The 25,529-nt window shown below is 39.7% G+C and overlaps 1 protein-coding gene across 4 annotated transcripts in view; it reads right to left on the minus strand.

The window, feature by feature from the left end:
• Nucleotides 1-5,018: 5,018 nt before the first annotated feature.
• Nucleotides 5,019-25,529, minus strand: part of LOC106085055 (sodium- and chloride-dependent GABA transporter ine) — an 86,609-nt gene continuing 66,098 nt past the window's right edge. For 2 of the 4 annotated variants that reach the window (XM_013249079.2, XM_013249080.2), the window contains exons 6-13: nucleotides 10,644-10,773; nucleotides 10,480-10,572; nucleotides 10,278-10,410; nucleotides 9,730-10,206; nucleotides 9,526-9,666; nucleotides 5,917-6,117; nucleotides 5,672-5,848; nucleotides 5,019-5,573 (exon numbers count right to left, since the gene is read on the minus strand). In XM_013249079.2, the coding sequence (XP_013104533.2) occupies nucleotides 5,253-5,573; nucleotides 5,672-5,848; nucleotides 5,917-6,117; nucleotides 9,526-9,666; nucleotides 9,730-10,206; nucleotides 10,278-10,410; nucleotides 10,480-10,572; nucleotides 10,644-10,773 (1,673 nt within the window). In that variant the 3' untranslated portion in view covers nucleotides 5,019-5,252. The remainder of the gene's footprint in view (nucleotides 5,574-5,671; nucleotides 5,849-5,916; nucleotides 6,118-9,525; nucleotides 9,667-9,729; nucleotides 10,207-10,277; nucleotides 10,411-10,479; nucleotides 10,573-10,643; nucleotides 10,774-25,529) is intronic. The other 2 variants (XM_013249084.2, XM_013249082.2) reach the window with 2 other exon arrangements.

Below are 25,529 nucleotides of genomic sequence, written 5' to 3' on the forward strand. Positions count from 1 at the left end.
TAATGTTTAAACAAGTAAAAAGGCGTTAAGTTCGTCCGAACCGAACTTTGGATATCCACCACCTCGGGTATATATGTAAATCACCTTTCGTCAAAATCCGGTAAAAAATGCATTCCTTAAGCCCCATAGCAGCTATATCGAAATATGTTCCGATTTGGACCAAATACTAATAAGTACAAGTCATTGTTCAACTGTGTATCATAAAATATTGGTGATTTTAGTAGCTATATTTAACAAGTAAAAGCGTGCTAAGTTCGGCCGGGCCGAATCTTATATACCCTCCACCATGGATCGCATTTGTCGAGTTCTTTTCCCGGCATCTCTTCTTAGGCAAAAAAGGATATAAGAAAAGAGTTGCTCTGCTATTAAAACGATATCAAGATATGGTCCGGTTCGGACCACAATTAAATTATATGTTGGAGACCTGTGTAAAATTTCAGCCAATTCGTATAAGAATTGCGCCCATTGGGGCTCACGAAGTAAAATAGAGAGAACGATTTATATGGGATCTGTATCGGGCTATAGACCGATTCAGACCATAATAAACACGTTTGTTGATGGTCATGAGAGGATCCGTCGTACAAAATTTCAGGCATATCGGATAATAATTGCGACCTCTAGGGGTCAAGAAGTCAAGATCCCAGATTGGTTTATATGGCAGCTATATCAGGTTATGAACCGATTTGAACCTTATTTGACACAGTTGTTGAAAGTAAGAATAAAATACGTCATGCAAAATTTCAGCCAAATCGGATAGGAATTGCGCCCTCTAAAAGCTCAAGAAGTCAAATAACCAGATCTGTTTATATGACAGCTATATCAGGTTATGAACCGATTTTAACCATACTTGGCACAGTTGTTGGATATCATAACGAAATACTTCGTGCAAAAATTCATTCAAATCGGATAAGAATTGTGCCCTCTAGAGGCCCAAGAAGTCAGGACCCAAGATCGGTTTATATGGCAGCTATATCAGGTTATGGACCGATTTGAACCATATTTGGCACAGTTGTTGGGTATAATAACAAAACACGTCGTGCAAAATTTCATTTCAATGGGATAAGAATTGCACACTCTAGAGGCTCAAGAAGTCAAGACCCCAGATCGGTTTATATGGCAGCTATATCAGGTTATGGGCCGATTTTAACCATACTTAGCACAGTTGTTGGATATTATAACAAAACACGTCGTGCAAAATTTCATTTCAATCGGATAAGAATTGCGCACTCTAGAAGCTCAAGAAGTCAAGACCCAAGATCGGTTTATATGGCAGCTGTATCAGGTTATGGACCGATTTCAACCATACTTGGCACAGTTGTTGGATATCATAACAAAACACGTCATGCAAAATTTCATTCTGATCGGATAAGAACTGCGCACGCTAGAGGCTCAAGAAGTCAAGACCCAAGATCGGTTTATATGGCAGCTATATCAGGTTATGAACCGATTTTAAACATACTTGGCACAGTTGTTGGATATCATAACAAAACACGTCGTGCAAAATTTCATCCCAATCGGATAAGAATTGCGCACTCTAGAGGCTCAAGAAGTCAAGACCCAAGATCGGTTTATATGGCAGCTATATCAAAACATGGACCGATATGGCCCATTTACAATACCAACCGACCTACACTAATAAGTAGTATTTGTGCAAAATTTCAAGCGGCTAGCTTTACTCCTTCGGAAGTTAGCGTGCTTTCGACAGACAGACGGACGGACGGACGGACGGACGGACGGACGGACAGACGGACGGACATGGCTAAATCGACATAAAATTTCACGACGATCAAGAATATATATACTTTATGGGGTCTCAGACGAATATTTCGAGTAGTTACAAACAGAATGACGAAATTAGTATACCCCCCATCTTATGGTGGAGGGTATAAAAATAAACCGACCTGAACCATATACGTTACGGATGTTAAGAAGCCTAACATAAGTCACTGTGTCAAATTTCAGTGAAATCTGCGCCTTTTACGCGGCCAAGACTTTAAATCAAGATATCTGCCTATATGGTAGTTTTAACTAAATCTGGACCGATTAGGGCCAAGTTCCATAAAAATGTCGAAGAGCTTAACAGAACTCACTGTCCCAAATGTCGACGACATCGGACAATAAATGCACCTTTTATGGGCCCAAAACCTTAAATCGAGAAATCTTGATTGATCAAGTTCAAATTGCCTATATATGTCGAGGGGCTGTCCCAAGTTTCGGCGACATCGGGCAATAAATGGGACCATAACCTAAAATCGAGAGATCGGTCTATACGACAGCTATATTCAAATCTGAACCGATCTGGACCAAATTGAAGAAGGATGTCGAAAGGCCTAACACAACTCACTGTCCCAAATTTCGGAGACTTCGGTCAATAAATGCTCTTTTTATGGGCCAAAAACCTTAAATCGAGAGATCGGTGTCTATATGGCAGGTGTATCAAAATCTGAACCGATCTGTGTTCCATATGTGTCCATATTGCAGAAGTATGTCGAGGTGCTTAACTTAACTCGCTGTCCCAAATTTCAGCGACATCGGACAATAAATGCACCTTTTATTGGCGCAAAACCTTAAATCGAGAGATCGGTCTATATGGCAGCTATATCCAAATCTGAAACGATCTGTGTCATATTGCAGAAGTATGTCGAGGTGCTTAACTTAACTGACTGTCCCAAATTTCTGCGACATCGGACAATAAATGCGTCTTTTATGGGCACAAAACCTTAAATCGAGAGATCGGTCTATATGGCAGCTATATACAAATCTGGACCGGTCTGGACCAAATTGAAGAAAGATGTCGAAGGGCCTAACATAACTCACTGTCCCAAATTTCAGCCAAATCGGGTAACAAATGTGGCTTTTATATGGCAGCTATATTCAAATCTGGACCGATCTGGACCAAATTAAAGAAGGATGCCGAAGGTCCTAACACAACTCTCTGTCCCAAATTTCAGCAAAATCGGACAATAAATGCGCTTTTTATGGGCCCAAGACCTTAAATCGAGTGATCGGTCTATATGGCAGCTATATCCAAATCTGGACCGGTCTGGACCAAATTGAAGAAAGATGTCGAAGGGCCTAACATAACTCACTGTCCCAAATTTCAGCCAAATCGGGCAATAAATGTGGCTTTTATATGGCAGCTATATCCAAATCTGAATTGATCTGGGCCAAATTAAAGAAGCATGTCAAAGGGCCTAACACAACTCACTGTTCCAAATTTCAGCAAAATCGACCCTAAATCGACGGACTGGTCTATATGGAGGCTAAAGGGTGATTTTTTTGAGGTTAGGATTTTCATGCATTAGTATTTGACAGATCACGTGGGATTTCAGACATGGTGTCAAAGAGAAAGATGCTCAGTATGCTTTGACATTTCATCATGAATAGACTTACTAACGAGCAACGCTTGCAAATCATTGAATTTTATTACCAAAATCAGTGTTCGGTTCGAAATGTGTTTCGCGCTTTACGTCCGATTTATGGTCTACATAATCGACCAAGTGAGCAAACAATTAACGCGATTGTGACCAAGTTTCGCACTCAGTTTACTTTATTGGACATTAAACCAACCACACGAATGCGTACAGTGCGTACAGAAGAGAATATTGCGTCTGTTTCTGAGAGTGTTGCTGAAGACCGTGAAATGTCGATTCGTCGCCGTTCGCAGCAATTGGGTTTGTGTTATTCGACCACATGGAAGATTTTACGCAAAGATCTTGGTGTAAAACCGTATAAAATACAGCTCGTGCAAGAACTGAAGCCGAACGATGTGCCACAACGTCGAATTTTCAGTGAATGGGCCCTAGAAAAGTTGGCAGAAAATCCGCTTTTTTATCGACAAATTTTGTTCAGCGATGAGGCTCATTTCTGGTTGAATGGCTACGTAAATAAGCAAAATTGCCGCATTTGGAGTGAAGAGCAACCAGAAGCCGTTCAAGAACTGCCCATGCATCCCGAAAAATGCACTGTTTGGTGTGGTTTGTACGCTGGTGGAATCATTGGACCGTATTTTTTCAAAGATGCTGTTGGACGCAACGTTACGGTGAATGGCGATCGCTATCGTTCGATGCTAACAAACTTTTTGTTGCCAAAAATGGAAGAACTGAACTTGGTTGACATGTGGTTTCAACAAGATGGCGCTACATGCCACACAGCTCGCGATTCTATGGCCATTTTGAGGGAAAACTTCGGAGAACAATTCATCTCAAGAAATGGACCGGTAAGTTGGCCACCAAGATCATGCGATTTGACGCCTTTAGACTATTTTTTGTGGGGCTACGTCAAGTCTAAAGTCTACAGAAATAAGCCAGCAACTATTCCAGCTTTGGAAGACAACATTTCCGAAGAAATTCGGGCTATTCCGGCCGAAATGCTCGAAAAAGTTGCCCAGAATTGGACTTTCCGAATGGACCACCTAAGACGCAGCCGCGGTCAACATTTAAATGGAATTATCTTCAAAAAGTAAATGTCATGGACCAATCTAACGTTTCAAATAAAGAACCGATGAGATTTTGCAAATTTTATGCGTTTTTTTTTTAAAAAAAGTTATCAAGCTCTTAACAAATTACTCTTTATATCAAGATATAGTCCGATATAGGCCATCTTCGAACTTAACTTGTTCATAGACAAAAAAAAAGAGTCTGCGCAAAGTTTCAGCTCAATAACTCTATTTTTAAAGACTGTAGCGTGATTTCAACAGACAGACGGATGGACATGGCTAGATCGTCTTATAGGATCGGAAATGGATATTTCGATGTGTTGCAAACGGAATGACAAAATGAGTATACCCCCATCCTTCAGTGGTGGGTATAAAAACATCAAGGGTTTTAATCACTCACATTCATAGATATCTTCTCAAAATTAAATCCTCAAAAGGGTTCTTCTGAAGAAGAGGTTTAAGGATATTTACCAGATTCGGATTAGTTCACGTCAAGTTTCTGTACATAATAGTAATGGGATGCAAAATGAAATCGACATTCTTTTGCATTTATTACATACAATTTTTATCTTTTGCGTAGTCTTTTTAATGTTTTTTATTTAAATAATACTAATTTGAACAATACATTTTTATATCTCACATTTGATTATTATAGCTAACATTTTATTTGTTTTTTTTTCTAAAAAATTTAGAAAACAAAATCTGGTATTTTCCTTTAATGGAAATTTCGTTAACCAAGCCTAAAAGTATACTATGAAAATATGAAATTAAAATCAATGCCTAAATATTATATTTGCTCTGAATTTACTAAAAATCATCTATATTGGTTGTCTACAGCGCCGCCGTTAGCTGGTGCGGAAGTTGAAGGCCCATCAGCGTTTTCCTCTTTTGCTGGTGATATATCTCGTGGTTTTTCTATTTGCACTTGCAAATGCATGGGATTATATCCTGCCTTCTGGCCCGAATTCAGGGGAAATCCTGTGTGTTGCGCTTGCATTGGGGCGGCAGGTTTGTAAATTCCTGCTAGCTCCTGCGTTAACATGTATTGTTCCTGTTCTGGATAATCATGCTCACAGTGGTGCTCTCCACAGATTTTACACTCATAAATATTGGGTCTTAAAGCACTTTGGAAACGCTAGAAATACCAGAAAAAACATTTAGAATAAAAATTGTAAGTATTGTTGACCGGAGAGTACTTTTATATTTTCATTAATTTAGTAAGGCAATACTCACCTCTTGCAAATCCCGACCCTGGGCTTTGAATAGATTAACAATGGCGTAACCAGGTATGCATACCAATGAGAATGATGCAAACATCCAACCAATACCATAGGCCCAGTCAGGATATGTGTAACGCCCATTATGATAAGTTGGTTCTTTATAGTTGATTAAACTCAATATCCAAATAGCCTATAAATTATACAAATATCCCGTCACTCAATTTGATTTCTCTTATTATTTAGCATCAGACTACTTACAAATAACAAACAAGGTCCGAACAATATCCAACATGACTTCAAATAAAGAGAAGGAGCTTTTCCAGTCATTTGTTTAACATTTTTCGAGAGTCTACCGGTGCCATAAAACCAGGCTATTGCAATCATTTGACAAAAGGCTAAAAACATGATGGTAACTGAGGCAGCATAATGGTCCATAAGTTGGAAGAAATAAATACCACCCTAAAAAAGTAAAATAGAAATGAAAAGAAAAAATTGAATGCAAATAGAAACTACGACAACAAGAATAACAAAGCCGTTTTCCAAAAAAATTAAAAAAATGGATGCAGAAACAGGTTTAAACGGCAATAGCAGACTGCAAAAGTCGTATTGTACAGTTTTTATACCCTCCACAATATGAGGGGGTATATTAATTATTGCGTTGCCCAAAAAGTAATTGCGGATTTTTCATTTAGTCGGCGTTGAGAAATTTGTTCACAGCATGTGACTCTGTAATTGCATTCTTTCTTCTGTCAGTAATCAGCTGTTACTTTTAGCTTGCTTTAGAAAAAAAGTGTTAAAAAAAGTATATTTGATTAAAGTTCATTCTAGGTTTTATTAAAAATGCATTTACTTTCTTTTAAAAATCCGAAATTACTTTTTGGGCAACCCAATTTATACTAAAGACACGCACAAGACCTTATGAACAGCTGTTCATGTCGTCTTAGGCAGTTTTTATACTCTGCAACATAGAATGGGAGTATATTTGTTGTTTTTGTAGCAGTGTGTTGTATTCTTTCTTTCCTCTGCTTGGTTCTGTTGAATATCCAGATCTCGGAAATATACGATTAAAGGGCGTTGCGCTCAGGGGGATCTGGGTCTAAGTCGAGTGGGTTTGGTTGGACAGTTAAACAAGTGACGTGTGGTTCCAGGTCACAATTGGAACACATCCTGCACGTTAGCATCATTCCTTGTTCTGTTTGAGTTGAAGCGGCTGCATATACCGAATCGTAACTAAACCAGAATTACTCTGGTTTGCCGGGTGCAATGGGAAGCGGTCGTTCTCCAAGGATCATATTTACCCGGTAACTATTCGTCCCATCTGCTACCGTGTCTGCATAAATGCCGTCTGATATGCCGCTTGATCTAGAGGTTGTTGTTGTTATAGCCAAATTTGCATGTAGAGGCGGCGATCCTCGTCAAGATTTCATAGGTGAGCAAGCTCGTCTTCCGGCGGGAACATGATGGCCATTGGTTATTTAAATGACTCGCCTTGTCATATCAAGCATCATAGGTACTCAGTATTTGTGGAAGAGCCGGTGCCACACGGCCTCTCACTGAGACTCTCCACTCGATGCCGCTGATTGTCCGCGACAGCAGTTGCAGCTACTCCGTATGGAGCATTCCACTATTCGCAACCTATGGACGCATCCGGTAACTCCCAGGTAAGCTTCTTGTGATAACGAAGAACACCACATAGATTGGAGCTCAAAGTTCCAGCCTGTGTGATGCTCATAGTTATCCCGTGCCGGGTAGCGTAGAATTCTGACAGATCTGGGGCTGAATTACCACATACATATGTACGTGAACGAGTACGATTTGATGTATTACCGCACTCGAAAGCTGTCGTATCGAAAGTCTTCAAATGTCTACTGATTATTTTTTTAATCAGAGTTGATTTTATCACAATTCCAATTCAAACGATCATTTTTTTGTGTTTAAAAATATTTTTTAATGATTCAAAATACAAAAATGTGTGCAAATAACATTAATTGTTGAGCCATATGACCACATTTTGTTTAACTTTTGTTCCGAGTCTTTAAAGAAACGTATTGTAAGCTGGACGAATGTAATCCGCCCTTATTTTGGCCCATTCCTTTACAATGGATTTCTTCAACTCATCCGTACGGGCATATATTTTAGTCCTTATCTTGCTCTCAAAAGTGGCCCAAATAAAAATGTCAGTTGGCTTCTAATGGGTTACATCTAAGCAGTATCGCACTGCTTTCCCCGTACATTCCATAAATGGTTTCACTAGCGCCAGTTCTATACTGCAAGGAATGATGTAGGACGAAGGTCAATCGCCCACCTCCATTCCTTAAGCGATGTAGCACACTGTATCCGTGAGGGATGAGGCTGGAGGGATGTCCTCAAATAGTTTGGCATGGCAGACTATGTCGAAGCCACGGCTCTTGAGTCCTTAAAAGCCGCAATTTTTGTCCGATTTGGCTCACATTTTGCATGCGGTGTTCTGTGACGACTTCCAAAACTGTTCCAAATCAGTCTATAACCTGATATCGCTAATCCTTGTTCGGTTCCTAAAAGCTTTAATTTTTGCTAGTTTGACAGATGTGTGGTATGTAGAATAAAATTATACCCTTATGCCAACTAAATTTATTTTGTATAAATTTTTAGCAGAATCCATGGTGGTGGGTTCCCAAGATTCTGCCCGGCCGAACTTGGCACGCTTTTATTGTTTTTAATTAAAAACTTAAGAATCGATAATTTTTTTATTGTATCCTGATTTTTTTCAATAGGATCGTAATTCAAATTTTAGTAATTTTCAATTAAAAAGTTTATTGATTTAATAAGTTTTTAATTGAATCTGAATTTTTTCAATTACGATCGTGATTGAAAATTTTTTAATTTTCAATTAAAAAATTAACTGTTTAATAATTTTTTTAAGGAAAAGAATGCTAGTTGTTATAGTTTTCTAGGCAGTTCGTTCTTTCAAACATTTTTTAATTAAATCCGAAACTTTTTAAGACCCAAAAGCCATGTTATGACTATCCGTTTTTGAAAAAATGTTCTAGCCGCTCAAAATTTTGATAAATACCTTCTTTATATAGAAGACAAGACTCCCACACAAGCAGTCTTTCGACTATATTTTTGAATTTCTAGACGCAATTCTAATCTTATTTTTGATCGAAATACGCATATTATTGGCATAAAGGCTTCTTAAGCATCAATCTAATTATAACAAATTCTAGATAAATCTTTTTCTATTGGTTTTACTTCCTCTATGCACGTAATTCATAAAACTAGTGCCTCGCATCTTTTATAATTCAGGAAACAATATTTTCCGTTTAATTTTTGGAAAAATTCCTGGAGTTGTTTGGTTTCTAAGCTGTGATCATAGATTCAAACATAAACCTCAAATTCAAACCATGTTATGTCGAAATCAAGGGTGCGCGCTTTTCACAAAAATTTTAATATAACTTTTCAATTAAATTTTTAATTGACACAATAAACAAATTAGTTGAATATTTCGAAAATTTCAATAATTTTTTTAATTGAACCAATTAAAAGGTTAATTGAAAATTGCAAAGCTTTAATAGGATCAATTAAAAAATTAATTGGAAATTTCAAAAATTTTCAATTGTTTTTTTATTGAGTATTCAATTTTTTTAATTGAACATTTTTTCAATCAACTTTTTCAAAAACTGGTATTATCACACTCGTGACTTAAGCAGTTTCAATTCAAAAATTAATTGGATCAATTAATTTCGTGATTGAAAAAGATTTTTATTTTTTTCTGTACAGAAAAATTTATTTGTAAAAACATTGTTTACTGTTTTACCCGGCCAAAATTAAATATATAATATAATGCATTTTAAAATGTTTTACACTTGTTGACATTGATGTACTCACCTGTATTAAATTCGGCAATCCAAAAAGGAATGATATAACCGAAACTATAAGAACTACAATCTCATGATAACCCAAATGTTTCTTGATCCAATTTGGAAAACCATCCTGTATTGAAGTAACTACTACTTCAACAATCGCAAACTGTAAAGATGTGAGTTGAAGTTAACAATTATTGAGGCTTTGGCATTGTAACATCCCACATACCTGTGAATTTAGACCCAAACATAACAGCATAAAGAAAAACATGACCGCCCACAATTGGGCATAGGGCATTTTGGCCATGGCCTGTGGATAGACAACAAATATCAAACCCGGTCCATCGCCTATGACGTCCTTAACATTTGTATTCTGCTCTAGAGCCAAATTTCCTAAGGTGGCAAAGGCAAAGACACCAACTAGCAGACTGGTTAAAATGTTGACCACACTAACGGCCACAGTATCGCGCAATATATTGTTGTTGTACTTGTTGTAGCTGGCAAAAGAAATCATCGAGCCAAATGTAATTCCCAATGAATTGAAATTTTGGGAGGCAGCATTAATCCACACATTGGCATTTTTCAATTCCGACCAATTAGGACGGAAAAAGTAGCGTAAACCATCGTCGGCACCTTCCAAAGTTACCGCACGTCCCATTAGAACGATGATTAGGAAAAAGGGAAAAGTGGCAGTAAAATATCGTACCTAGAAGAGCAAGCATCGCCTTATATAAATAAAAAAATGTATTTTTCATACAAATATTTTATTATTCTTACCTTTGCTGATGATTTTATAGACTTCCAAGTGGCAAAATATACCATCAGCCAAGCACAGATTAAGCAGGCAAATAATTCCCACCTCATTAAGCCTGGGTATTCAATACCTGGACTTATTTGTAATACTTTGTTTCTGCAATCAAATTCAAATCAAATTAGTGGGAAACTGAGTGTGATGGGGAAATCTGTTGGGTTGTTATACTCAAAAAATTCTTCGGAAGGTGTCCTCGAAGTTGCATGTGATGTCATATTATCATCCACTCTCTGTGGCACCCAACAATCTGGAGTATTCCAACTATTGGAAGAAGAACACAAAAGTTTGAATGAAAGTTTAGTTTCGTTTTTTTGTTATGTTTTTGCTCTTACCGGTTACTACAATCCACCCATGGCATGTCAGTTTTGAACGATGTAAAGAAGTAGTAAATTGAATAGCCTATGATAACGCTGTAATAGGTGGACATTAGGAATGATACTACAACACTTGCCAGGCCAGCACCTAAAGAGATTAAGATGTTGTAGTCATTATAAATAACAAGTAAAAGCGTGCTAAGTTCGGCCGAGTCCAATCTTAAATATATACCCTCCACCATGGATCGTTATTTGTCGAGCTCTTTCCACGGTATCTCTTTTTTGTCAAACAAAGGATAAAAGAATATTGAATATTGGAGAACATAGTAGAATTCATTGTGTAAAATTTCAGCCAAATCTAGTAAGAATTGCGCACTTAAGGGGATGAAAAAGTAAAATAGAGAGATCGGTTTATAGGGGAGCTGTATTAGGCTATAAACCGATTCATACCATATTCGACACGTATGTTAAAGGTCATGGGAGAAGCCGTTGTACAAAATTTCAGGATAATTCGTGCGCTTTTAGAGGTTCAAGAAGTCAAGATCCCATATCGGTTTATATGGCAGCTATATCAGATTATGGACCGATTTGAACTATTCTTTGCACAGTTGTTGAATGTCATAACGAAACTGATCTTGGATCCTGAATTATTGAGCCGCTGGAGGGCGCAATTCTCATCCGATTTGGCTGAAATAACTGTGCTAGGTATGGCGCAAATCGGAACATAACCTGATATAGCTGCCATATTAACCGATCTGGGATCTTGACTTCTTGAGCCTCTAGAGGGCGCAATTCTCATCTGATTTGGCAGAAATTTTGTACAACGGCTTCTCCCATGATTCTCAACATACGTGTTCAAAATGGTCTGAATCGATCAATGGCTTGATACAGCTCCCATATTAACCGATCTCCTTCCCGATTTTGCTTCTTGAGCCCCTACAAGGCGCAATTCTTATCCGAATGAATGCTTATAGGGGAGCTGTATCAGGCTATAAACCGATTCAGACCATATTTGACACGTATGTTAAAGGTCATGGAAGAAGCCGTTGTACAAAATTTCATCCAAATCGGATAATAATTGCGAATTTTAGAGGCTCAAGAGGTCAAGTCCTCAGATTTGTTTATATGGCAGCTATATCAGGTTATGGACCAAATAAAACCATATTTGGCACAGTTCTTGGAAGTCATAACAAAACACCTTATGCAAAATTTAAGCCACTTCGGATAGGAATTGCCCCTCTAGTGGCTGAAGACGTCAAGACCTCTGATCGGTTTATATGACAGCTATATTAGGTTATGGACCGTTTTGATCCACACTTTACGCAGTTGTTAGAAATCAAAACAAAACAATTCATGCAAAATTTCAGCCAAGAATTTCAAGAATTGCGCCCTCTAGTGACTCAAGAAGTCAAGATCCAAGATCAGTTTATAAGGCAGCTATATGAAAACATCGACCGATATGGCCCATTTACAATCACAACCGACCTACACTTATAAGAATTATTCGTGGAAAATTTCAAGCAGCTAACTTAACTCTTTCGAAAGTTAGCGTGCTTTCGACAGATTGACGAACAGACATGGCTAGATCGACTTAAAATGACATGACAATCAAGAATATATATACTTTATGGGGTCTCAGTGGAATATTTCGAGGAGTTATAAACATAATGACGAAATTAGTATACCCCCATCCTATGGTGGAGTGTATAAAAATGGAAAAAATGAAAAAACTTCTAAAAAGCAAAGATGGCACGGTACCAATATTTATAGCCTAAAGCACTACTGTGGTAAAGGGTATTATTACTTAGTGCATTTGTTTGTAACACGCAGGAGGAGAGATAGACTCATTGATAAGTATACCGATCGACTCAGAATCACTTTTTAGTTCGATTTAGCTATGTCCGTACGAAGCCTATTTAAATTGGAAAAAATCGCTTCATATTTGCATATAGCTCCCATATATATGTTCGTCCGATTTGCAGTAATAATGCAATAAAATGGTCATTCATCAACCGTATTTTTTGAAATTTGGCAGGAAGGATTTTCTTATGACTCTTGAACTTCATAAAAATCGGTTCAGATTTAGATATAGCTGCCATATACTACTGCAAGCACATTTATTGACCAATCTTGTCCGTTTTGCACAACGCCTTCCGACTACCACAATATCTAAGAAGTTTGTTCGAAATCGGTTCAGATTTTGATATAGTTCTCATATATATGTTTGTCCGATTTTGAGAAATACTGCAATAAAGTGCTCATTTGTTAACCGATTCTCTCGTAATTTGGCAGGAAGGATTGTCTTTTGACTTTCGACGTTACTGGTGAATTTCATAATCGGTACAGATTTAGATGTAGCTGCCATTTATGTATATCGCCCGATTTTCACTTCAAGATTTATTGACCAATCTTGCCAAAACTTTGTACAAGGCTTTCCTCGACAACTACCACAATATCTGAGAAGTTTGTTCCAAATCGGTTCAAATTTAGTTATAGCTCCCATATATATGTTTGTCCGATTTTGAGAAATATTCCAATAGAGTGTACATTTGCTCATTTACCTATCCATAATACTCATCATTAACCGAACAACCAACTTCAAGTCGAAAGTTTATCAATCAAAAGAAAGCCGATTTGGCCGGCTTCAGAGACTATATCAATCGGCGCTTCTGTGAGCTGACATCCCTCTCAAATGTGCTAGTTGCTCAGAGGAAATTCCGAGACATCATTAACTCAGCAGCCGCTCGCTTTATTCCAGCCGGTTGAATACCCAAAGTGCGGCCCAATTTGCTGGCACAGGGAAGAGTGATGGGAATTGTTGCACGCACCCCACTAAACACAGAATAAACACGGTATTTAACGAACATAAGCGAAATATGTGGCTGGAACACTTGAAGAAATATAGCTAAGGTACCGGTGTAGGCAAGCTTTGGTCTAATGTTAAGTTACTCTCGAACCCCGGAGGAAGAAATGACAGAACCTCCGTTGCTTTTGGCGACGTAAATGTGAATGTTCCGAAGCCAGGTTGTTCAATCGTCAGTTTATTGGGCATCTCAAGAGTGACAAGGCTAGCCGGAGAACCGTTCGTCCTATCCATGGTCTCCAAGCCGATAGACACTCACCACAATTTACCATGTACGAAGTTACGAATGTCATCCGTGGCGCCAAGTCATCCAAGGCGTTTGGGGGAAAAATGCGCTGAAATTTGGTATGTAGATGTGGAATGAATCTGAAGACCTTTTATGGGGCAAAGGCCCGTGGACCCACTGCCATTGTCCTCAATCTGTCTTCGAACACTCTTATAGTATACGATGTCAAGAAGATGGGCCGAACTGAAGCCCGAAAGGACCCAAGTGAGGGGGAATTGTAAAGACAGTTCTCCCTTCTCTCACCAACTGCCAAGACGCTTGAGGGACTACTCCTCCCGAGCCTCGTTTAAGAATTTTCATTTGAAGATTTCGAATACTGCATAGCATAATAACTGATTTGCATGCCATCACCGCACACATTTGCCGTGGCTTCAATCAACCCAGGACATGTGATAGTAGGGTCCTCTGCGCACTGGACCTATCGAAAGCATTGGACACGGTCAGCCATGCCAAACTATTTGAGGTCATCGACAACACTTCCCTCCAGCCAAGTCCGAAACGCTGGGTCGCGAATTATCTGCGTGGTTGCTAGTTTTGTGAAATTTAGGGATAAGAAGCAGAAACACCGTGGAGTGAAACAGAGAGTTCTCCAAGGCAGGGCAATATCTCCGGCACTGTTTAACCTCTACCTATCATCCATTCCACCCCCTTCGGACGCCATAGAGATCGTATCATATGCGGACGATTGTACGATCATGTCATCAGACACCCCATCCATTTTTGATATCTGGGACAGATTAAAAGTCTACCTCAACAAACTTGTCATTTATTTCGCTGCAAGAAATCTGCCACCAAATCTTCAGCCACACATTTTACTACATACACCTATGACGTCTACAAAACATGAATATTCCATTAAGGAATAGGAGCAAACTTCTTACATACCAATGAGTGCAATCCGTTTAAGTTTAGGCTCAATGATATGCGTCCTCCTTTTCGGGCTACAATCAACTATAGATTGTGAACGGCGTGACGCAGTGCGACACCTCTTTGGAGAAAAGTTTTTACGCGTCATAGTAACTCACACATGTTGGGAGCATTAGGAGGGGAAAACCACCCGGAAATTTTTTCCGATTGTCTCGCCAGGATTCGAACCTAGACGTTCAGCGTCGTAGGTGGATATGCTAACGTCTGCGGTACGGTGGCCTTTAAAAAAATCAACAATGTTCAGATCTGTCAGAATGCCGCTCTTCGAACTGCGACGGGCTGTATCCTCAGTTCTAACGTGGACCACCTTCATCAGGAGTCAAAGATCCTACCCGTGCGAAGACATATGGATTGTGGATAGGTATCAATGGTCCAGAAGCCTCAAGGTGGATCTTCATGATATAGAGCAAGAGGTTCAGCAAGAGAGAACCTTTAGATCAAAGGGCATATCACGCGAATCTGGACAGCATTCATGCAAATACGGTAGCAAATGCGGTGAATACCTACCGGGTGAATGTTGTCCTTGGGGAAAGACCTCCACCCATCGTACCTGAGGAAAATGACCTTCCCCGGCAAACCAGAGTAGTTCTAGCTCAATTACCTGACCTGGGACCACACGACACACATCACCTTTTAACTTACCAGCCAGACCGTCTCGACTCAGACTCCGATCCCTCTGGACACACCCCGCCCTAATCGCAAATTTACTAAATCTGGATTGTCAACAGTACCAATCAGACGAACGATAGAACACAAATACTGCTTCAACAACAATAAATTAATTTGCAACGTCTTTTTTTCTATCAGTGTACAATTATCTCTGTACTTGAAAATTTTAAGTGTAAAGTCTCAAGTGTAATCGACATATCTTAAAAAAAAATCCACATCAAATCACAATGAAAAAAAAAATGATCAACTGTAAGAAAGAAGTAAAAAAGGCATTTAGTTTGGTCGTGCCAAACTTTTGTATATACACCACGGCGAATCTTATATTGACTCTTAATTTTGAGTGAACTATCGTACATATTTGTGGTGCTAATGCGTTCAGAATGCATGTTTTGCAGATACCTCAATCAGAGTGGCAAAAGTGCTTCGACAATTGGTTCAAGTGCATGAAAAATTGTATAGGTTTTCGATGATCAATATTTATTTTGTGTTCTCTAATCCCGAAATATAAAAGGCAACCCTCGTATAGCACATCACTCTGAATTGTATGGAAATCGATTGAATGTGCCCATCGTAGCTTAGGAGATAGTTAAAATTTACAATGAGGTCTATTTGTGGGCTATGTTGAAGCGCTTACCTATGTGCATCGTATTGGATCAGAGAGAAGAGGGGCTACAAAATAAACAGTGCTGAACAAAAATACAGCCTCTGCTTCCTAAAAAATTTAAATTGTGAGATTGGTATGCAGCAATCAAAAAATTAGGTCTATTTATCTACACTTGAGAGAACTCTTTGCATCTCCTTACCAGACTCGACCTTACACAGTCTGATGCCAGAGCCCTCAATGCCGCATGACTATACATAGTGATAGTCCCAATCGGTCAGTCACTCCTACATCGACATTGTCTATAGTGCCGTCAGGAAAGCGAAGAACTTTTCTTTCAGGTGAAGGTCTTTGCGTTCTCTTCCAGAAGAATGTATGAATCACTAGTTCCAAAAAACTCTGTGTAGACTTCTGTCCAGACATTCCTTCCTGCGAAACAGATGTCCAGTCCATCAACAAGGAAGAACTCACCTGAAACATAATCCGTTGATCCAAATACAGTCAGGCGCCACGCTGCATTGCCACTCGGTATTAGAACAGAACAAGTAAAAAGGCGTTAAGTTCGGCCGGGCCGAACTTTGGATACCCACCAAAAATAGCATACCTTATGTCCCATAGCAGTTATATCGAAATATGTTCCGATTTCGACCAAATTCTAATAAGTACGAGTCATTGTTCAATTGTGTATAACAAAATATTGGTCTTTTTAGTAGCTATATCTAAAAATAAACCGATTTGAACCATATACGACACGGATGTCGAAGAGCCTATCATAAGTCACTGTGTCAAATTTCAGTGACATGGGAGTATAAATGCGCCTTTTATGGGGCCAAGAATTTAAATCGAGATATCGGTCTTCATTGCAGCTATATCCAAATGTGGAGCGATTTGGGCCATAATGCAGAAGTATGTCAAGTGGTTTAACTTAACTCACTGTCCTAAATTTTGGCGACATCGGACAATAAATGAGCCTTTTATGGGCCTAAGACCCCAAATCTGAGGATCGGTCTATATGGCAGCTGTATCCAAATCTGGACCAATCTGAACCAAATTGAAGAGGAATGTCGAGGGGCCCACCACAACTCACTGTTCTAAATTTCAGCAAAATCGGATAATAAATGTGGCTTTTATGGTCATAAGACCCTAAATCGGAGGATCGGTCTATATGGCAGCTATATCCAAATCTAGACCGATCTTAGCCAAATTGACGAAGGATGTCGAAGGGCCAAACACAACTCACTGTCCCAAATTTCAGCAAAATCGGATAATAAATGAGCCTTTTATGGGCCTAAGACCCCAAATCTGAGGATCGGTCTATATGGCAGCTGTATCCAAATCTGGACCGATCTGGGCCAAATTGAAGAGGGATGTCGAGGGGCGTAACACAACTCACTGTCCCAAATTTCAGCAAAATCGGATAATAAATGTGGCTTTTATGGCCCTAAGACCCCAAATCGGAGGATCGGTCTATATGGCAGCTATATTTAAATCTGGACCGATCTGGGCAAAATTGACGAAGGATGTCGAAGGGCCTAACACAACTCACTGTCCCAGATTTCAGCAAAATCGGATAATAAATGTGGCTTTTATTGGCCTAAGACCCTAAATCGAAGGTTCGGTCTATATGGCAGCTATATCCAAATCTGTACCGATCTGGGCCAAATTGACAAAGGATGTCGAGAGGCGTAACACAACTCACTGTCCCAAATTTCAGCAAAAACGGATAATAAATCTGACTTTTATGGGCCTAAGACCCTAAATCGAAGGATCGGTCTATATGGCAGCTATATCCAATCTGTACCGATCTCGGCCAAGGTGACGAAGGATGTCCAGGGGCGTAACACAACTCACTGTCCCAAATTTCAGCAAAATCGGATAATAAATGTGGCTTTTATGGCCCTAAGACCCCAAATCGGAGGATCGGTCTATATGGCAGCTATATTTAAATCTGGACCGATCTGGGCCAAATTGACGAAAGATGTCGATGGGCCTAACACAACTCACTGTCCCAAATTTCATCTCTGTTCTGCATCCTTGCCACTCAGGCGTAAGAGGGCGGCTCCTTACTTTTGCACCGACCATCTTCCCCTTGAGTGAAGGATGTGGCGTCCTTTTGGAAGTCACAGTCCTCCATGAAAACTCAGGTGCCGTGCGCGCTTCCTTCGTTCCGGTTCCGACTTTGTCTCCCTGCGCAGGACACTGTCTGGAGTCTCCATTGCGGGAGGGCTGGCTTGGTCTTCCTAGAGTATTTGAAAGCGGGGAGTTCTTTTTCAGAGTTTTAGCATTGTTATGCTCTTCACGTGATTTGTTTTTCTTTCCGTAGAAGTGCTTCGAATGTCATGTCTATTCCTCCAACATCCTGCACTTACGCCCGATTTCGCTGCCGATGCATACTCCTCAGTCTCCTTCGTCGTGCTCCGGACTGCTTTCTCGGTCTTCTTGTGAGCTTAGTAAAGCCCTCGCTCACTACTGCCGTCATCCCGCTGTCCTCATTTCTAGATGCTGCTGCGATGACTGTTTCATTGACACTGTCGTTATCCGAATCTGAATCGGAAACACCACTATTACTTAAAGACTGGTTTATCCGTCACTTCCTCATTAGGAAGTCTGACGACTGGTTCTGCGCTTGAAGCATTATTCTCGACTACATGTATCAAGGCACCCACGCACCTATAGGAGGGGCGGACAAGATGCTACGGTCTGATGCCACCACCGCCGCTGTTGTTCTTCACTAAATAATAAAGAGTTCGAAATAATCAAGTCATTGCGTTTGTATTACATCGATAATTATTCTGCGGCACCATAAAGTGGAGGCCACCGTAGCGTAGAGGTTAGCATGTCCGCCTATGACGCGGAACGCCTGGGTTCGAATCCTGGCGGGAATATCAGAAAAAAAATTCAGCGGTGGTTATCTCCTCCTAATGCTGGTGATATTTGTGAGGTACTAGCCATGAAAAACTTCTCCCCAAACCATGTGTCGCACCGTTCGGACTCGGCTATAAAAGAAGAACCCGTATTATTGAGCTTAAACTTGAATGGGACAGTACTCATTGATATGAGAGAAGATTGCCCCTATTCCCCGACGCAAAATCGCTTTTTTGACCCCATAAAGTGTAAATATTCTTGATCACCTTGACATTCTAAGTCTATCCAACCATGTCGGTCCGTCCGTCTGTTCATTTGTCGAACGTAAGGATAACCGCTCAAAATTTGGCACATATTTTTCTTTTTGATGGAGGCCGTTGGGAATTACAAATGGGTCATATCGGTTTAGATTTGGATATAGATTCCAAAGTGGTTCTTCAACTTTACTCCTTGAGCCCCTATTTTCCGATTAAGCTGAAATTTTGAATGTAGACCAAATCGGTCTTTAACCTGATATTGCTCCTATGTAAACCGATCTCCAGATTGGATAACTTGAGCTCCTCGCAGTCGCAATTGTGAACCGATTTGGCTGAAATTTTGCACAAAGACTCTTTCTTATAATTTTCAACATCCGTGGTAAATATGAACAAATCGGTCCATAACCTGGCATAGCTCCCTTATAACCCGATCTCCACATTAGTTTTCTGCGGCCCTTAGAAGGTTAAATTTTTGCTGCATATGGCAGAAATTTGGTATGCAGAAATTTGAGGTCCGTTCTGTTTGGTGTTCATTGCTGTCACGAGAAGCTTAGCTGGGAGCTACAACGCGCGGACACTGGTTGTGGATAGTGGAATGCTCCATCCGGAGTAGCTGTAACTGCAGTCGCGGACAATCAGCGGTACCGAGCGGAGAGTCTCAGTGAGAGGTCGGGTGGCCCAAATACCGAGTGCCTACGATGCTCGATATGAGAAGTCGAGTTATTGGCGCCTTTTAATACCCAATGGCCACCCTGTTCCTGTTGCGATCGGTCCTTTGGACCGCAACGAGCTTGCTCACCTACAGGAGTTTGACGAGGCTTGACGCCATTGAGGTCCGATCTGTAACCAATGGCCAATGAAAGCGTGGTTACAACAACAACAAGACGATCTAGCCATGTCCGTCCGTGTGTCTGTCGAAAGCACGCTAACTTTCGAAGGAGTAAAGCTAGGCGCTTGAAATTTTGCACAAATACTTATAATTAGATTGTCGATGGGCCAAATTGGTCCATGTTTTGATATAATCAATCTTGGGTCTTGATTTTTTGAGCTTCTAGAGGGCGCAAATCTTATCCGATTTGGCAGAAATATTGCATGTGTTGTTTTGGTATGACTTCCAAGAATTGTGTCCAGTGTGGTTCAAATCAGTCCATAACCTGATATAGCTGCCATATAAACCGAATTCCCGATAAGACTTCTTAAGCTTCTAGAGGGCGCAGTTCTACCCGATTTGGGTGAAATTTGGCATATATCCTTTTTGTATGACTTCTAACAACTCTGCTTTTAAATAACCAATGGTCAACCCGATCCTGTTGCGATCGGTCCTTTGGACCGGAACGAGCTTGCTCGCCTACAGGAGCTTGACGAGGCTTGACGCCATTGAGGTCCGATCTCTAACCAATAGCCAATGAAAATGTGGTTACAACAACAACAAGACGATCTTAGCCATGTCCGTCCGTCTGTCTGTCGAATGCACGCTAACCTTCGAAGGAGTTAAGCTAGGCGCTTGAAATTTTGTACAAATATTTATAATTAGTGTAGGTCGGTTGGGATTGTCAATGGGCCAAATCGGTCCATGTTTTGATATAGCTGCCATATAAATCAATCTTGGGTCTTCCTTCTAGAGGCCGCAAATCTTATCCGATTTGGCTGAAATTTTGCATGTGGTGTTTTGGTATGACTTCCAAGAATTGTGTCCAGTGTGGTTCAAATCAGTCCATAACCTGATTTAGCTGCCATATAAACCGATCTCCCGATTAGACTTTTTGAGCCTCTAGAGGGCGCAGTTCTTATTCGATTTGGTTGAAATTTTGCACATATCGTTTTTGTATGACTTCTAACAACTGTGCCTTTAAATAACCAATGGCCACCCTGTTCCTGCTGCGATCGGTGCTTTGGACCGGAACGAGCTTGCTCACCTACAGGAGCTTGACAAGGATGGCCATTGAGGTCCGATCTGTTAGCAATGACCAATGAAAAAGTGGTTACAACAACAACAAGGCGATCTAGCCATGTCCGTCTTCTTTGTAATAACTTGATATAGCTCATACACATTTGAAGTAGTCATCGCATAGTCAACTTGACAAATCTGATCCAAGGTGGAGGGTATGTAGGATCGACCAGACCGAACTTAGCACGCTTTTACTTGTTACTTGCATTTGCTAATTCAATCTTATTTGATCCACAAATAACTCTTAATTTATTCTTTTTCTAATATTCCTTTTACTGAACATAGTATTGGGTTACCCAAAAAGTAATTGCGGATTTTTTAAAAGAAAGTAAATGCATTTTTAATAAAACTTAGAATGAACTTTAATCAAATATACTTTTTTTACACTTTTTTTCTAAAGCAAGCTAAAAGTAACAGCTGATAACTGACGGAAGAAAGAATGCAATTACAGAGTTACAAGCTGTGAAAAAAATTGTCAACGCCGACTATATGAAAAATCCGCAATTACTTTTTGGGCAGCCCAATATGTTAACTTTCAACAAATATTTTCTTAACTAAGTTACAATTACGCCTTTTTTCGGAACCAAATTTCTGTCATTGATTGACATTTTTGTCTTAAATAATAAGACGGAAGGATCTATTTTACTAACATTAAGGAAAAAATTCGGTAATATCCTTCACCGAAGGAAATTTTGATTTAAGTTTGGAAAATTGAGTATTTTAAAGACTGCACTGATGGGGTCCTTCGAAGATAGTTGTCCTCTCCGGGAAAGGAAATCAGCCCAAGAAAAACACTGGATGACCGGGGAGATTCGCAGTATTGGGAAAGAGGTCCGCGGACTTTTAGCAGAGCAAGTCGTAAAAAAGCGGACGTTTATTGGGATGTTTATTACACACGGCTCATTTTCCACACGATACGAAGGGACTCAGAGAGACTTCGGAATCTTGAAATAATGACGTTGGTCGAAGGTTTATAATTACGGAATTTGTGACAAAGGAATCCTTGAGGAGCTTCAAACCATTAAAGTCACCTGGACCTGATTCAATATTTCCGGCGTTACTACAGAAAGAGGCAGACCATCTGTCACCTCGTCTGGCCAAAATTTTCACAGCGTGCCTAGGACTTGCATATACTCCGAAAGCCTGGCAGGAGGCAAGGGTGGTGTTTATACCCAAGCCCGGCAAGGCAAGTTATGCGACACCAAAGGCTTACAGACCCATAAGCCTTACGTCCTTTCTACTCAAAACTATGGAACGTATTGTGGACACCATGATAAAGAGTAGGACATCCAGCGAACTGCTCAAATACAATCAGCATGCCTATGTCAAGGGAAGGGCATTTTATCGCCACACAGGGGGGGCATTTTAGGACCACCATTAATGGCCTATTACGGATGTTGACTGAGGAGGGATTTGAACCCGTCTGCTACGCAGACGATGTTATAATACTTCTAGGGGTCAGGAACCGAACGAGCTATGCAGAAGGGTTAAAGGGTCTTGCATATGGCATATGACTGGACAAAATCCAGGGGTCTCAATGTTAACCCAGAGAAGACTGAAATATGCCAGTTCACGAGGAAGACGCCAGGCCAGAGGACTGCCTACAATAAACTTGGTTAACCCGAAGCCTTTCGGGTCGGCGCAGTCCGAGTTAAGGGAGTGGACGACGAATGCGCATGCAACATTGTGGGACAGCGAAACGGTCGGTAGAAAGGCGAAAATCCTACAGGGGGATTCAGATCGTGAGAAGACGAGGCCAATACTGAAAGGAAGCAAGAAGGAGGTCAGTATAGCTATTGGTATCATAACGGGACACATAGGACTACGAGCTCACTTATGTAAAATCGGTGCGGCAAGTGAAAGCATGTGTAGGGCATGCGGGGAAGATGATGAGACGTTGAAGCATTTCCTTTGTCATTGCCCAGCTTTCGCGTCTAACAGATACCGACACTTAGGTGGAGACACAATACCAGACATGAACCAACTTAGGGGAGTGGTATTAAAAACAATTAGGGATTTTGTAAGTAGCACGGAATTCCTAACTTAAAATTTTCTTTTTATAGATTACTTTATAGTTTTTAGAGCGCACAACAAGCCAATTACTGGCTTAGGTGTATGTTCATAGTGGCACCCTCTTTTCAACCTATCTTAACCTAACGTTTTGACCCTCCGACGGTTGAGTTATCCGTTGCCGAAGTACAAGGTCCACAGAGGTCTCACCCGCCGGGAAGACACAAATTTTCTTATTTAAGTCTAATTATGTTATCTAATTCCTTAATCGTTTTTGTCTATTGTACATTAATTTTCAACAATTGATTGCATTAACTTTGAAAGTCGCCTCTTTATAATTTTTTACATATCTCATTTGTAGTATCGAACAATTCTATCGAGTCTATGCTAATTAGCAAACTATAACAAAGGTATTTTGAGAGCTTTGTAGAAAAAATATTTAAATTTGCAATAAACCAGGAAATACAAGCAGTATAAAGCATTACTGTATGTGTGTGGGTGGCTGTGTTCCTTAACAAAACGCAGTGGAATGCTTTGAGTGCAAAGTTTAGAACGTTTTTTTTATAATTTTAATTGGAGGAGTGTGGAAGTAAGAAATGAAATAAATTTATGTAAAATTTCATATAGAATAAATTGTAACATATGATAATAGTGTTATGCACCGTTCACCTACAAGCTATGGAATAATTATTTTAATTCACATTTGAAATTCAAATGCTTGTGTTACCTTTGTTACCTCTTCTCCTTCAGACACAATTCTTTGTCACAGATAGATGGTTGGTTAAATTCCATACAATTATTTGACACGAAATTATTAAATATTCCAAACCTCCTTTGGCCACAGATGATGCTCATAAATATTCATAATTTTTCTTCTAATTATTTCTTTTGCAAATTAGTCAACTTACTCTCCCCCCCATGTATGCAGTTATACTACCACCAGAGGTTCGTTTAGAATTTCAATGGACATTAGAGAGGAAGCTCGGCTCAATTGCAATTCCGAAAGCATTCATAATCATCAGCCCTAATTATGATTGTAAATTGTTTAAATTACAAGCATGCAGTCATTATTCTTTTTTTATACAATTCCTAATTATGATGTGGGGTATCATAGCCAAACGATAGACTCTGTTGAACATCATTTGTCTAGACTAATTACTTAAACGTGTGAAATATGTCTTATTTAGTAGTGCAAGTAAATCTAAATAATTATACTCGGATAATCTTTAAAATGTATGTTAGTAATGTATGTTTGAAAGATAGGCATTTTATTAAAACATATGGAAAACCAGTAAGGAAGGGCAAAAGTCGGGCGGTGCCGACTGTATAATACCCTACTACTACCCTATAAGTACATTGTGGGACCTATATCCAATTCTGAAACAATTTTGATGGACCTCGGCGAGCAAATATGTTCAAACTGTAAAAACTACGGTTGACAAATGACAACATTATGGCAAATAACCCAAAATCTGACGAACGAAATGGGAGCTATATTCCGATTCCGAGTAAACTTCTCAGATAATGTGGTAGTCGTCGAGGAAAACGTTGTGCAAAATTTTTGGCAAGATTGGTCAATAAATGCACTTGCAGTGGCTCTTAAAGTGAAAATCGAGCGGTATACTTATATGACAGCTATATCGAAATCTGGGCCGATTTCTATGAAATTCACCAGTAATATTGAAAGTCATAACATATGTTTACTTTTTTGCAATATTTCTCAAAACTGCAATATTTCTTCAAAAACAACCGATTTCGACAGTCGGTGGCAGTCGTCGAGGAAAGCGTTTTGCAAAATTTTGGCAAGATGGATCAATAAATGCGCCTCCTGTGACTCTAGAAGTTAAAATCGGGCGATATATATATGAGAGCTATGTCTAAATCTGAACCGATTTCCATGAAATTCACCAGTAATATTGAGGGTCAAGAGAAAATCCCTCCTGCCAAATTTCGAGAAAATCGGTTAACAAAAGACCATTTTATTGAAATATTACTGGAAATCGGACGAACATATATATGGGAACTATATCCAGATCTGAACCGATTTTTTCCGATTTCAATAGGCTTCGTCTCAAGGCCGAAAAACATGCCTGTACTAAATTTGAAGACGATCGGATGAAAACTGCGACCTGTACTTTGTACACAAATTAACATAGACTGCCGGACAGACATACAGACAGACTGACATAGTTAAATCGAATCAGAAAGTATTTCTGAGTCGATCGGTATACTAATCAATGGGTCTGTTTCTCTTCCTTTTGGGTGTTACAAACTAATTCACTAAGTTATAATACCCTGTACCCCAGTAGTGGTGTAGGGTATAATAACGCATGGAGAAATTTGTTGGAAAATTTTGTTGTAACCATAGAAAATGTAGTAGTTGTTGTTGTAGCAGTGTGTTGTACACTGAGGTGGGAGCCCTTGCCGATTAAGGACTTCATCGGGTCAATCCTGTACGTGCAACCGGCTGCCAAGGGA

The sequence above is a fragment of the Stomoxys calcitrans genome, chromosome 3 (genome assembly GCF_963082655.1).
Source record: "Stomoxys calcitrans chromosome 3, idStoCalc2.1, whole genome shotgun sequence".
NCBI lineage: Eukaryota > Metazoa > Arthropoda > Insecta > Diptera > Muscidae > Stomoxys > Stomoxys calcitrans.